The 11,526-nt window shown below is 27.9% G+C and overlaps 2 protein-coding genes across 3 annotated transcripts; one reads left to right on the forward strand and one right to left on the reverse strand.

The window, feature by feature from the left end:
* Window positions 1–1,457: 1,457 nt before the first annotated feature.
* LOC126846637 (zinc finger protein ZFP2-like) lies at window positions 1,458–4,734 on the reverse strand. Of its 2 annotated transcripts, none has more exons than XM_050586327.1 (5): window positions 4,398–4,728; window positions 4,067–4,330; window positions 3,143–3,421; window positions 2,856–3,080; window positions 1,458–2,799 (listed from the first exon to the last, which is right to left on the reverse strand). In XM_050586327.1, exons 1-5 carry the CDS (start codon window positions 4,524–4,526, stop codon window positions 1,672–1,674), a joined length of 2,025 nt encoding a protein of 674 aa, XP_050442284.1. In that variant the 5' UTR covers window positions 4,527–4,728; the 3' UTR covers window positions 1,458–1,671. The 2 variants fall into 2 exon arrangements, 1 of the variants encoding a protein (XP_050442284.1); XR_007686912.1 differs by lacking the exon at window positions 1,458–2,799 and having other exon boundaries at window positions 3,044–3,080; window positions 3,143–3,222; window positions 3,291–3,421; window positions 4,398–4,734.
* An 864-nt stretch (window positions 4,735–5,598) lies between these two features.
* On the forward strand, window positions 5,599–10,854 carry LOC126846636 (ribosomal RNA processing protein 1 homolog). Its single transcript, XM_050586326.1, has 7 exons — window positions 5,599–5,962; window positions 6,087–6,166; window positions 6,226–6,534; window positions 8,046–8,228; window positions 8,569–9,966; window positions 10,039–10,153; window positions 10,483–10,854. Exons 1-7 carry the CDS (start codon window positions 5,806–5,808, stop codon window positions 10,653–10,655), a joined length of 2,415 nt encoding a protein of 804 aa, XP_050442283.1. The 5' UTR covers window positions 5,599–5,805; the 3' UTR covers window positions 10,656–10,854.
* Window positions 10,855–11,526: the final 672 nt, after the last annotated feature.

Genomic DNA, 11,526 nt, shown 5'->3' on the forward strand with positions numbered 1-11,526 from the left:
TCGAGCTCCTATTAACGTATATGTTTGAGTTTTGGCAAAACTTAGTTCTTAAAGATACTTGGGTAATTGTGTATAATTAACTATTAAGGTAGATTTATCCACCTTGTGTAATATACTATATAGTCTTTAGGTCAAACTAGGTTAGTCACTTGTTAGTTGTTTAACAAAGATAACCTAAACGTTATCTTATTATTATATATGTCGTATACGGTATTATCCAATACGCTCTATTTACACTAACTTACTCTTTCAATCAGTTAAACTAAGATTCTTTAAAGTTAATCAAAACCAATGCCCAGTGCACTTAATCCTTTCGGAACTATACTTCATCCAGTGCAAATGACCTACTACATATACGATTACTTTATAAAATTATTTGAAAATTCTATATGTAATATAGATTATAGTAAAAATTGAGAGTTAATACCCTGTAGCCACACTTCACGATAGATGCTCGCATTGTAAATTATCTGAGATTTTAAATAATACTATTTATCATTTAACTTAAAATTATTATATTTCGTATTATGTTCAAATTGTATTGACTTCAGTAATCTATGAATAACGACAACCCTGATTCAAATAAATTAACTTACTTAAATTGTCATATCCAATTGTTCACTTTTTATATCAATCGTAAAAAATATAACCACGACTCCAAAGGAAGTAAATAAAACTAAAATATTACAACTTTGAATTTAACTTAAGAATAATAAAACAATAAACACAGCAGCACTGCAGACTGTATTATAAAGTTATTTTTTAGACGATCAGTATACACATTACACTATGTAGATGTAAGTAATTACTATGTTTAATGTGTAATGACCACGATTCAAGATAAAACTGATATCACAAATCAAAGGACACATTTATTCTTTGTTGCAACTAAGTATAAAATAATATAATATAAACAATAATACTGATTACATTAAAAACAAATACCTATAATTTATATTTTATTATGATTATTATGAGAAGGCGACATAACTATTTTAAGTTTATAGGACTTGGACGGTTTCTGTATATTTTTTACCTAATAAAAATATGTTAACTGATGATTTGACAAAACTTGATTTCAGTTTTCACAATACATTTTGGCAATTACCAATAAAAATTTTTAAAAAAAGTGTAATTGAATTACCAATTACAAAACTTCTATAAAATAATTAAATTAATAAAAAATATTTCTAAAATTATTCCATTTGTCCTCTTTCTTCAGTTTTTTATCATTGTCACGATAAAAAATACTTGGGTCTATTTATATTTCATTATTAAGTAAATTATAAATTAACTAAAACAAATATAATTTAAAACCCTTATTAGTTTTAATTGCACATATATTAATTAACAAATTTAATATAATACTTCTATAGAAAAAATTGAAAAATTATAGTCTTAATAATCAAGCATAAAATCTAGACTACACAGAATCATTAATATTATGAAAATAAAACATTTGGAGACAATTATATAAAAAAATAGTTTAAAATGACTTTTTTTGAACTTCATTATAAGCTCATAAAAACTCACTTGCCTCTGCCGAATATACTTTTCTAACATAACAAAATTAATAAATACAGAATGATTATATATACCTATATTTGTTTTATTAATTTACTTCATATTGTTTTTAATAGTAAATTATTAGACATTGGTATTTAGTGTTGGTTAATTTGCATTTAAAATGTTAGAAGGAGAAATATCAATCGAAACAGCTGGAAGAGTTAGATGTGACAATTGTACCGGTTCCTTATTATTACTTTGCTTTGATATGCATTTATGATTTTTCATGCTTTTGTAAAACGAAAACGTCTTAAAGCATTCAGAACAAGTATATCTTTTTTCACCAGTGTGTGTTCTCATGTGTTCAGATAGTCCATCTTTTCTAGCAAATGCCTTGGAACACAGTTGACATTGGAATGGTTTTTCACCAGAATGAGTACGTGAATGTTGTATAAGTTGATATCGAGCTAGAAACGCTTTGTTACAAACTTCACATACGTAATTTTTAATTCCAAAATGAATTTTTTGATGATCCACTAACCGAACTTTAATTTTAAAAGTTTTCCCACACACATCACACACATATGGCTTATTTGAATTATGTGTCTGCTTGTGAATGTAGATTGAGCTGTGACTTGAACCAGTATAACCACATATATTGCATTTAAATAATTTTTCATGTAAATGAGTTCGTTTATGTGAAGTAAGACCCAGTTTAGACGCATAAGAATTGCCACACATGTCACATACAAATGGTTTTTCACCAGTATGTACCCGGATATGTGTTACTAGAGCAGCATTACTAGCTGTAGTGAGATTACAGTACGAACAAGTAAACATTCCACTATGCTTACGCATATGAGTACGCAGAGTGGGTTTAGATTTACAACGAACGTTACATATATCACAGCTAAATATTTTTTCCGAATGGAAAGCATTCTGGTGAATTTTTAAACGACTATCAGTTAAAAACAACTTTCCACAAGTCGGACAACTAAACTCTTTGGCCATATCATCATGTGTTGTGCGATCATGACTAGATAGATCACAAAAACGTGAATATGCAACATTACAGAATTCGCAAGAGTATGTTTTTGATTGAAAACGTCGATAATGTTCACGATATTTCGCTCTTTTATCTTCGAGTGTCTTAATTTTTTTTCTTGTTTTCTGGATATTTATGGAGTTATCATTATCCTTGCATTCATTTTCAATATTAATATTGCCCATGCTTTTTAAACATAATTCATCACGGTAGCTGACAAGAGTGTTTTTCTGCCTATCTGAACATTCCTATTAAAATATTTGATATTAAAAATAAAAACAGTGATGTTAATAAAAATATTTACTTGTTTTGATAACTTAGTTATAGAAACAGATATGTCTTGATGTTCAGCTGAAGTATGCAAAGAAAGTCCAAACGCATCAAGAAATCCAGTATGACAAAATGAACATAAATGTGGTATAAGATCATTTTTCAACGCATGACTTCTTAAGTGTCTATAGAGACTCCTTGATTGGCTAAATTTACAAGCACAAAGACCGCAACCAAATATGTGACTTTTAACTTCGTTCTGTGCCAGGTTAGAACAATTAATAACCATACTTCTAATTATAAAATGTAATTACTTAATACCTGACTCTGAGTATGACATTTTGGATTAGATTTCAAATGGTCTTGAAAGTTTTGGTAACTGTAATAACCTTTACTGCATACTAAACAATAATGTGGAATATTAGTATTATTACCATCTTTAAAATGAACGTTTATAAGATGTTTGTACAGTGAATCTTTATTGGTGAAAATTGTTAAACATATTCCACATTCGTATTTCTTTTTTTTCGCTATTTTGGTATTCACACCATCTAATTTTTCAAAATTATGTTTATCTGTCCTGGCATAACTTTCTTGAATCTAAAAACAAACAATGAATAAATAAATAAAAAATCATTAATATAAAAACCCCTTCTAAAAGTTCAGATATTAATTTTGATTTTAACACAACATGCTTAAAGCCATGTACTTTTATTCGACTAAGGTGGAATAAAGTTAAAGTGAAGTAAATTTTTATTTTATCGAGTCAAAATCCAAAAAGCCAAGAATAGATTTTTAGGCTTAGAGTTGTGCAGTAGCATAACCCCTAGCTCTGACAAAGGTGGTTTTTGTATTAATTTGAAGATATTTTAAAAAAGTAGTAGAATAATAATTATCAGTCCTTATTTGCAAACAAAGATATATTTTATTTTTAATTAATAAATGTACAATATTAATAAAACAATGTCCAAACTGAATGATAAAACAAAAAAAATGTGTTTAAAATCACTACTGAAAAAATAAGTATTTGAAATTCAAATAGTTTAATTTTTTTCAAATTTTATTGATATAGTTTAGTTTTATTTAATTACAATTTAAAATGAATATATCATTAAATTGAATTCATATCTAAAAATTGTTTTTAAATAAATTATTTATATATAAGACTTTTAAATAACTAAATTATTTTAATTTTTTTTTGTAAAAATCCAAATTTTAGTCCGTTCTTAGTAAAAATCAGTATACCAATAGTTCAATAGAAGAATTTGATTTCAACGATTCATTATCAAAATGTTGATCTTCACAATAATTTGGTGAACTTGTTAGTAATGCATCTCCACATTTAACTAATATATCACTCAGAGAATTGAATTTCGTCCCATCTGAATGGTTGAAATATTCTTGAATTTGTTTGTTTGAAGCTATACATACATCTCTAAAATTTTCCCAATTTTCTAGATGATTTAAACAATTAATGCACATACAACCAATTCTTGTATCATGCTGCACCTACAATATCAATAGTGTATAAATATACACTACAATTCTAAAATTCAATGTTTGATTGACTTCTTACTTCTATTCCAACACAAGCTTGTATACGGGTTGACAAATCATTATCAGCATTTAAAATAGGACGGAGTTCAGATGTCTTAACTAAACAAAGTCTACATAGTTCATTCAAATTTATATCAAACTTATTCATTACTACAAAACTAAATAAACTATTTTTCTTATTTTATGTATGAATGATTATTTTAACTTCACAATTCGCAGTAATAATAGAAATAAAATACATTGCTATACTACAAAAAACTAAATACGAGCTAACTAGCGTCACCATAAATATTTTATAATTTCCGAATAAATCATAGTCGTATACTATTAATTCTATTTTATTTGTTTAAAACACCAAAATATACAAATCTTATATGAAAATCCAAAACTAAATGAAAGGCCTATGCCATACATTATATGATTTATAAAGTACTATTAATTATATTATTTAAAATTATTTATTTTGTCATATTATTGCTACAGGTATTATTATTATTTATATTGCTATTTGGTATCTTTCATTTGTTTTTATGATAATTGAATATTGATAGGCTATAGCAGTTGATATGATATCACTATTTTGATCAGGTTATGCCCACATATTTTATTTGTACTCATTTTTTCTACTCTCTAGTTTTTGTACTAACCCTAGATGCTACTAAAAAGCGAATTTACAATATTGGTATGGGACGTTTTTTAACGAGAGAAGATGTTTTTGAATTAAGACACAAATCTTCAAACGCGTAATATAAAGTTGTGAAAATCATTTTTAATGAACTTGATATTGTTCGGGACCATAATATTTTATATAAGACCATGGCTGAAAATGATGTTTTCATTATTTTGAAATAAATGACTTATGGTTATAACTTATAACTTAAACTTATATTTATAGTTTCAACATTGATTAATAATATTATTATTATTTATAATCAATGTTTATGGTGATAACAACTTTTTAGCAGACCGCAGTTAGCAGCCTGCCTGTCGCGATATGCCCATATCACCCCTGATGGGGTTCCGGTAATAAATTCTCCCGGTCATAAGCAGAGCTGATAAGAATTCTTTTATTATCTATGGTTACCGGTCCCCGGTTTATATTAAGATTGTTGATAACATATTTTCTATACCCCCTCCTCTAACAAAGCATCCATTAGCATAGGACATAGCATAGCGTCTGTGTATGTGATATCTAAGGCCGTTTGAATAACAGTTGTTTATTTTATTCGTTATTCCATTGGCTATTGTGTTATGTAGTAGTCTGTAGTGTAAACCAACTGCCGTTAGTGGTTGGCTCATTTTCATTATCAATTCGTTTATGTTACCCACGTGTTTATATTGTTTTAGAAAAACTTTTTTCGATTTTTACTTAATTATTTTAATTTTCTTCTTCAACTTAGGTACCAAATCTTTAGTATAAGTGTAACATGGCAGAATTAATACAGGACGATAAAAAAGTGAATGTATTGGTACGCGAAATCGAGTTCACTAAATTGGTAGCGTCCAATGATCCAAAAACCAGAAACGAAGGATTAAAAAAATTGAAATCGCTTATACAACTTCATTCGGGCGATTCCGAAGATGGTATGATTTATTAGTTAGTTAACTAAAAAATACTCAATTATACAATTGAAATCCTCTTCCTTTTTTTTCACTGAGAGTACTTAATTTCTGTATTGTGCCGATAATGTATTTTGTTGTTTTTCAGCATTTGATTTAAATGATTATTTACGATTATGGAAAGGCTTATTCTACTTTATGTGGATGTCGGATAAACCATTACCTCAGGTAATTTAAAACTATTATAGAATCAGTTATCAAAATTAAATATTTTTTTAACATCTTAGGAAGCTGCTACCGAAAAGATAAGTAATCTTTTTCACAGCTGCACATCCACCCATGGTAAAGCACTCTTTTTAGAAGCCTTTTTTCTTACTATCAAAGACGATTGGATGTCTATTAGTCAACACCGAATCGATAAATTCATGATGTTGGTGAGACGTTTTTTAAGACAAATGTTTGTGACTTGTGTTAATTCCAATTGGGATTTAAAATATATGGAAAAGCTAAATGTTATTTTTTATAATGCTCTTAAATCATTTACCTTAAGTTTGAGATGTCATGTTCAAGAAATATTTCTAGAAGAACTTGCAAAGGTAAGTTTATTATGCTTGATGGCATCTTTTATTTCTAGCTAGAATTATAAACAAGATACATTTTAAGTTAAGGGCCCTAAGAGATTTTTTCTTCAAAATGTGTGTTGTTTTTGCTAAATAGATGATGTTTAAGTACTTTACCATTCACCTTTAATTTTTGAGTAAATGCGAAAAAATCAAAAGATGCTTTTTAAAATGGAAATATCAGCAAGTCAGAAGTAAAATACTTCTTTTTCAAAAAATATCTGAATAAACTGTTTTATTTAGTATAAAAAACACTGAAAAAAATCGCTTAAGCCCTACCATAGATTTATATTCTAGTATCTTATGCTCTATAATTTGCCCTACGTAAGAAAGGTAGTACGGTACGACAAAATCTAGTCTATCTTGCGCATCCCTACATTGCACTTTGCCTAATTCTCCTTCCATGTGCAACACAACGGACAGCGGTTGGCAACAATCAGAAGATATCGCCGTCAGTATTCATTAATAACCGGGCACATAGAGTGAGTTTGATAAGCCCAGCAGTGCTAGACGCCTCATTCAAGATGCACAAAATGCTGCCTTTCTTATGTGGGACAAAGTATAGATGTAATACCAATGAAGTAATAAAAAATAAAAACTGCAAAGAGTCATTGTCATTGTCTTTTTTGTTGTGTTAAATAATGGAATAGCTTGAATGAGAATGATATAACCCAACAAAAATTTAAGGCCTGCAGTTGTAGAGTTGTGTTAATAGGAGTAAAAACGAGAAAAAAGTACATACATTAATTGATTTATTGGAAAATAAAGTAAGAAACAGCCTCCTCCCCCAATAGCATATTTTAATGGTACAAGAATGAAAAAAAGTAGGTAGGTAGATTTAAAAAAAAAAACATGGAGATGCGTTAAGAATTTGGTTGGTCACCCAATTTTTATGGTATGGGGTGATTGAAGATAAAGAGAATTTTAATTAATATGTTATAACTTCTATATATGTTCTAATCGTGCAATTAGAAAAGAGCTGAAGCCCCTCAAGTTATATCCCATAAATAAGTTTTATTCAAACAAATACTTTAACTGGTGACGTGTATGCTTTCGTCAGGTTCTTGACACTCGAGCCAATTAAAAAATTCTCTATTAAATTTGGGTATTTTTTATACCTAAGTAACATGCAATCCAATAAAATCCTAAGGTTAAGACAAACTAATTTTAATAATAATATATACAGCTATGTTTTTTTTAACTTTAAAATGTTACATTTTCAAATTATTTTTTAATTTTAGTTAAACTTATAATGGGTTTCTCAATTAATATCTTTTTTTTTATACTTAATCGAGTTTTCTTGAATCCTACTAAACTCATATTGAAAATTCACACCTATGCCTAATGCAAATTTGATCTATTACTAGATTAACGTAAAATAACAATATTTTTTAGCTTTTAAATATCATATACATTTAGCATGGATGTGCAAAATTCAAAATGTATTACTTATATAAGTTATTTTACCTATTTTATTATTGTTTTAGGTGAGTAGAGGAGTAGTGCCTTCAGAAGCATTAGTCATAATTTTAGATGCATTTTTACATTATGTATCTGAGCTAAATGACTCTAGGCTAATAAGAGAAGTCACTGAAAATGTTTTTAAAAATCTTCTATCCCAATCTCCGGATGTAGAAATTTTAGAAGCTAAATTTCTAGCATGGCGTAAAGTGAGTAATTTAGTTTAACAAACATTTTCTAAAATATTATTATTTTTTGAATTCTATTTATTTATAGTCTCAGTTTAATTTGGTTGTGTCTAACCACCGTGAAACAGCCAACATATAAATTGTATTATTATGTTATGTTAAAATTCAATTTTAAAAAAAAATCTGTAATTCTGCAACTTGTGTTATACTTTTATTAGTTAACGGGTTCACAATTTAATCCATGTGGACTGAAATTAATTTACTAATATTTGTTTATTTATGATAATTTTCAGTATTTATATTATTTTACTATTCATTTTTATATTATTTTAATAAAGTTTATATATTATTTTTTTTATAGATGGGTAAACCAGGACGATCGTACAATGATTTAGAATTAGTTGAAGGTGATATAGAAAATGGCGATTCAAATGATCAAAACAACGATGGACCACTAGATCCTCGAGCTGGAAATATTAGTGTTGAAATACCACGCATTAAGTTTAATCCAAAATCTATAGCCCAACTATTGCACAGATATGTCACTGAAGTAGATTGTACAAGAAAGAGTTTATTAGAGTTAACCAAGCTACTAAAATATTACAATCGTCTCAAAGAAGGAGTTTTACCTTTTAAACCAAAAGATTTAAAATTAAACAGTCTAGTTCTAAAACGTAATAAAAAGAAGCATTTATCAAAACTTGTCAAAGAAGGTGTAAAGAAGTTGGAAATGGTGGACCGGAAATTGAAAAAAAACCGTAGAACTGTTTTAGATGATCATAAAAGTTTAAAAGAACTTAATAAATTAGGCGAAATCATAATAGAACATGGAAAAATTGGGAAATCAATTTGGAAAGTAAGAAAACTAGTCGAAAACAATGCATCTAAAGAAAATGTAAGTTTAAATAGTTCATGGACTGTATCTGAAGAAACCGAAAATAAAGAAGAAAGTAAATCTAATGATATTGAAGACGAAATTCCAGTATTGGTCCCTGCTGGTTTTAATGTTGAAGTCACTGATGATTCTCCTAATAAAACAGCTCCGGTCCAAGAAAAAATTGTAACTAATGTATTAGACCAAAATGATGTAAAGGACACAACTCCAAAACATAAGAAAGAAACGCCTATTAAAAGCCCCAAAGTTATTGATAGTGGAAATAATACATTGGATGAAAATAATAAACAATCTAATGACTTGGTTTTAAAAAAAATCAAAAGGCGATCTGATGAAATCAGAGCTAACACGAGTTTTAATAGTAGTTGGAGTGTAACACAAGATGATGAAATAAAGTCAAGTCCCAAATCTCCTAATAAATCTGCAGGGTCTGGCTTTTCAGAAAGTATCGAAACCGAGTCTATTCACAATAATAGTGGATCAAAATCAATGATAGACAATGATTATGACTTGCAAAGTTTAAATGAGAAAAATAAAGATGAAAATTGTATAAAGCGCAAATCTACATCTCCGGGTAAAGTAACTTCAGTTATTAAAAGTCCTAAAATTTCAATGAGCCCTAAAAATGCAATGAGTCCCAAAAGTCCAAAGAGTCCAACCCCAGAGAAAAGAGTTTTAAGAAGAAGAACGATTATTATACCAAAAAAAAAACCAAGCGAAGATCAAGCTGAGAGTACACCTAAGAGAAAAACCAAGGATCCATCGTCAACCGCAGCATTGCGTAAAAGAAGGAAGACTATTGCTGGAGAAGATATAAGTATGTTAAAACCGGATGAAATTTCAAATAAAGCTCTAGAAAAAGTGGTAAGTTTATGATAAATTTTATGAACTATAATTTATTTATACAATGCAACAATTATTAATTTTGTTTCTTAGCGAAGTGAAGCTTTTGATGGTTTTAACACTCCAAGAAAGAGCTCTAGATTGTCTATTAAAACCGATTCTGCTAAAAAAAGGGTTGAATTTCAATTGAAAAATAATATTGAACAAGGTAAATTTTACTAAAATATTTATAAAAGCAAAAACAGCTGTGACCATTATTTAGCGAACAATTTAAACTAAGTGTGCGATCTAAGTAAAAGAAACTTTTTAATATTTTTTCTGCTCAAAATATAGGGTCTAAACGACAATTTTAGCAAAGATAATGTAAAAAAAAAATTGTTGTGACAAAAAAATCCAAATTTCTACTAAAAATAATGTATTGCTGTAAGAAAAAAAAAATGTTTAGCTCCTTAAAACTATGAACAATTTCAATGTAACCATATATATTATATATATTAGTAATTTATCATACATTTTTTTAATCTTTTTTTTTTACAGAATTCAATGAGTATGAAACGACATTGGTCACAAAACCAGAAAACCCACACGATGCCGGCAAACAACCTGCATGTGGTGTATTAAAGTCAACTCCAGACGCAAATCGTATAAATCCGTTTTATAAGTTCCATGATCGATCTGTTAAAAAGAATTCGAGAAAATCCATCATTTAACTTATTGAACTTAATTTGTTTTTTTTTTTTTTTTTAATTGTTCCGTGACATTTGTTATGCGTAGGACCAATTATTTTTAAAAATAACTTTAAGTGTACTTCAATATACTTACAGTTCTTTATAATTCTTACATAATTGACTTTGAAATTTAACAATTATCTTAAAATTATTAAATTATTAATTGAGAACAATTAAAACTATTATGAACGTTTCAATAACACTTCTAATTTATTTAAATGGTTCCTTTTTTATTTATTGTAAAGTTCAAACACATTATTTTGAATGACTACCTATAATCTATATATGCATCATTACTATGAATGAAAAATAAAAGAAACTGATACAAAAACTTGGAAATAGCTATTAATTATAATCAAAATTCATATAAACCTAAAAACTATCAGTTTATTTAATTGTGTAGAAAAATTAAATACTAAGAAAATGTTTTGATGTAGTCTGTGAAAATATTCATTATAAAAATAAAAAGCAATTTAAGCAGTATTGTTCTTATTTTTAAGGCGCACATTAGATCAATCATTGGTCTAATTTACAGAACTTAAGTTAAAAAAACTAAATTAAGACTAGTGTCTACCCCTGAGAGCAAGGCTTAATGAATATTTTGGTTATTAATGAAAAATTACAGTGTTTGTCATTATCTAAAGAATTACCCACACAAATTATAAACGTGTTGGGAGGGGCATCATTTTTAAGGAATACCTCTCTGTGTGTGCATTTAGTTGTATATAAACGGCATAATATTTTATAACACAAAGAAATCGGTCCAGTAATAAAAAAGAACACTTTATTGTAAAAGAAATGCCGCAGTCTATATGAAGTACAGTAACAGTTTTCATAATGTATGAGGAAATAC

The sequence above is a fragment of the Adelges cooleyi genome, unplaced genomic scaffold (assembly GCF_023614345.1).
Source record: "Adelges cooleyi isolate 19-005CV unplaced genomic scaffold, UGA_ACOO_1.1 ACOO_flye_CR_arks_rails_tigmint_CR_PRNA_9, whole genome shotgun sequence".
NCBI lineage: Eukaryota > Metazoa > Arthropoda > Insecta > Hemiptera > Adelgidae > Adelges > Adelges cooleyi.

Coding starts and splice junctions, on each gene's coding strand:
- LOC126846637 (XM_050586327.1), bottom strand. CDS start 4,526: ATGAATAAGTTTGATATAAATTTGAATGAACTATGTAGACTTTGTTTA. Junction 3,422..4,066: donor ATTCTTCTATTGAACTATTG/GTATACTGATTT, acceptor GTTTGTTTTTAG/ATTCAAGAAAGTTATGCCAG. Junction 3,081..3,142: donor AATGTCATACTCAGAGTCAG/GTATTAAGTAAT, acceptor AACCTGGCACAG/AACGAAGTTAAAAGTCACAT.
- LOC126846636 (XM_050586326.1), top strand. CDS start 5,806: ATGGCAGAATTAATACAGGACGATAAAAAAGTGAATGTATTGGTACGC. Junction 8,229..8,568: donor AATTTCTAGCATGGCGTAAA/GTGAGTAATTTA, acceptor TTTTTTTTATAG/ATGGGTAAACCAGGACGATC. Junction 9,967..10,038: donor ATAAAGCTCTAGAAAAAGTG/GTAAGTTTATGA, acceptor TTTGTTTCTTAG/CGAAGTGAAGCTTTTGATGG.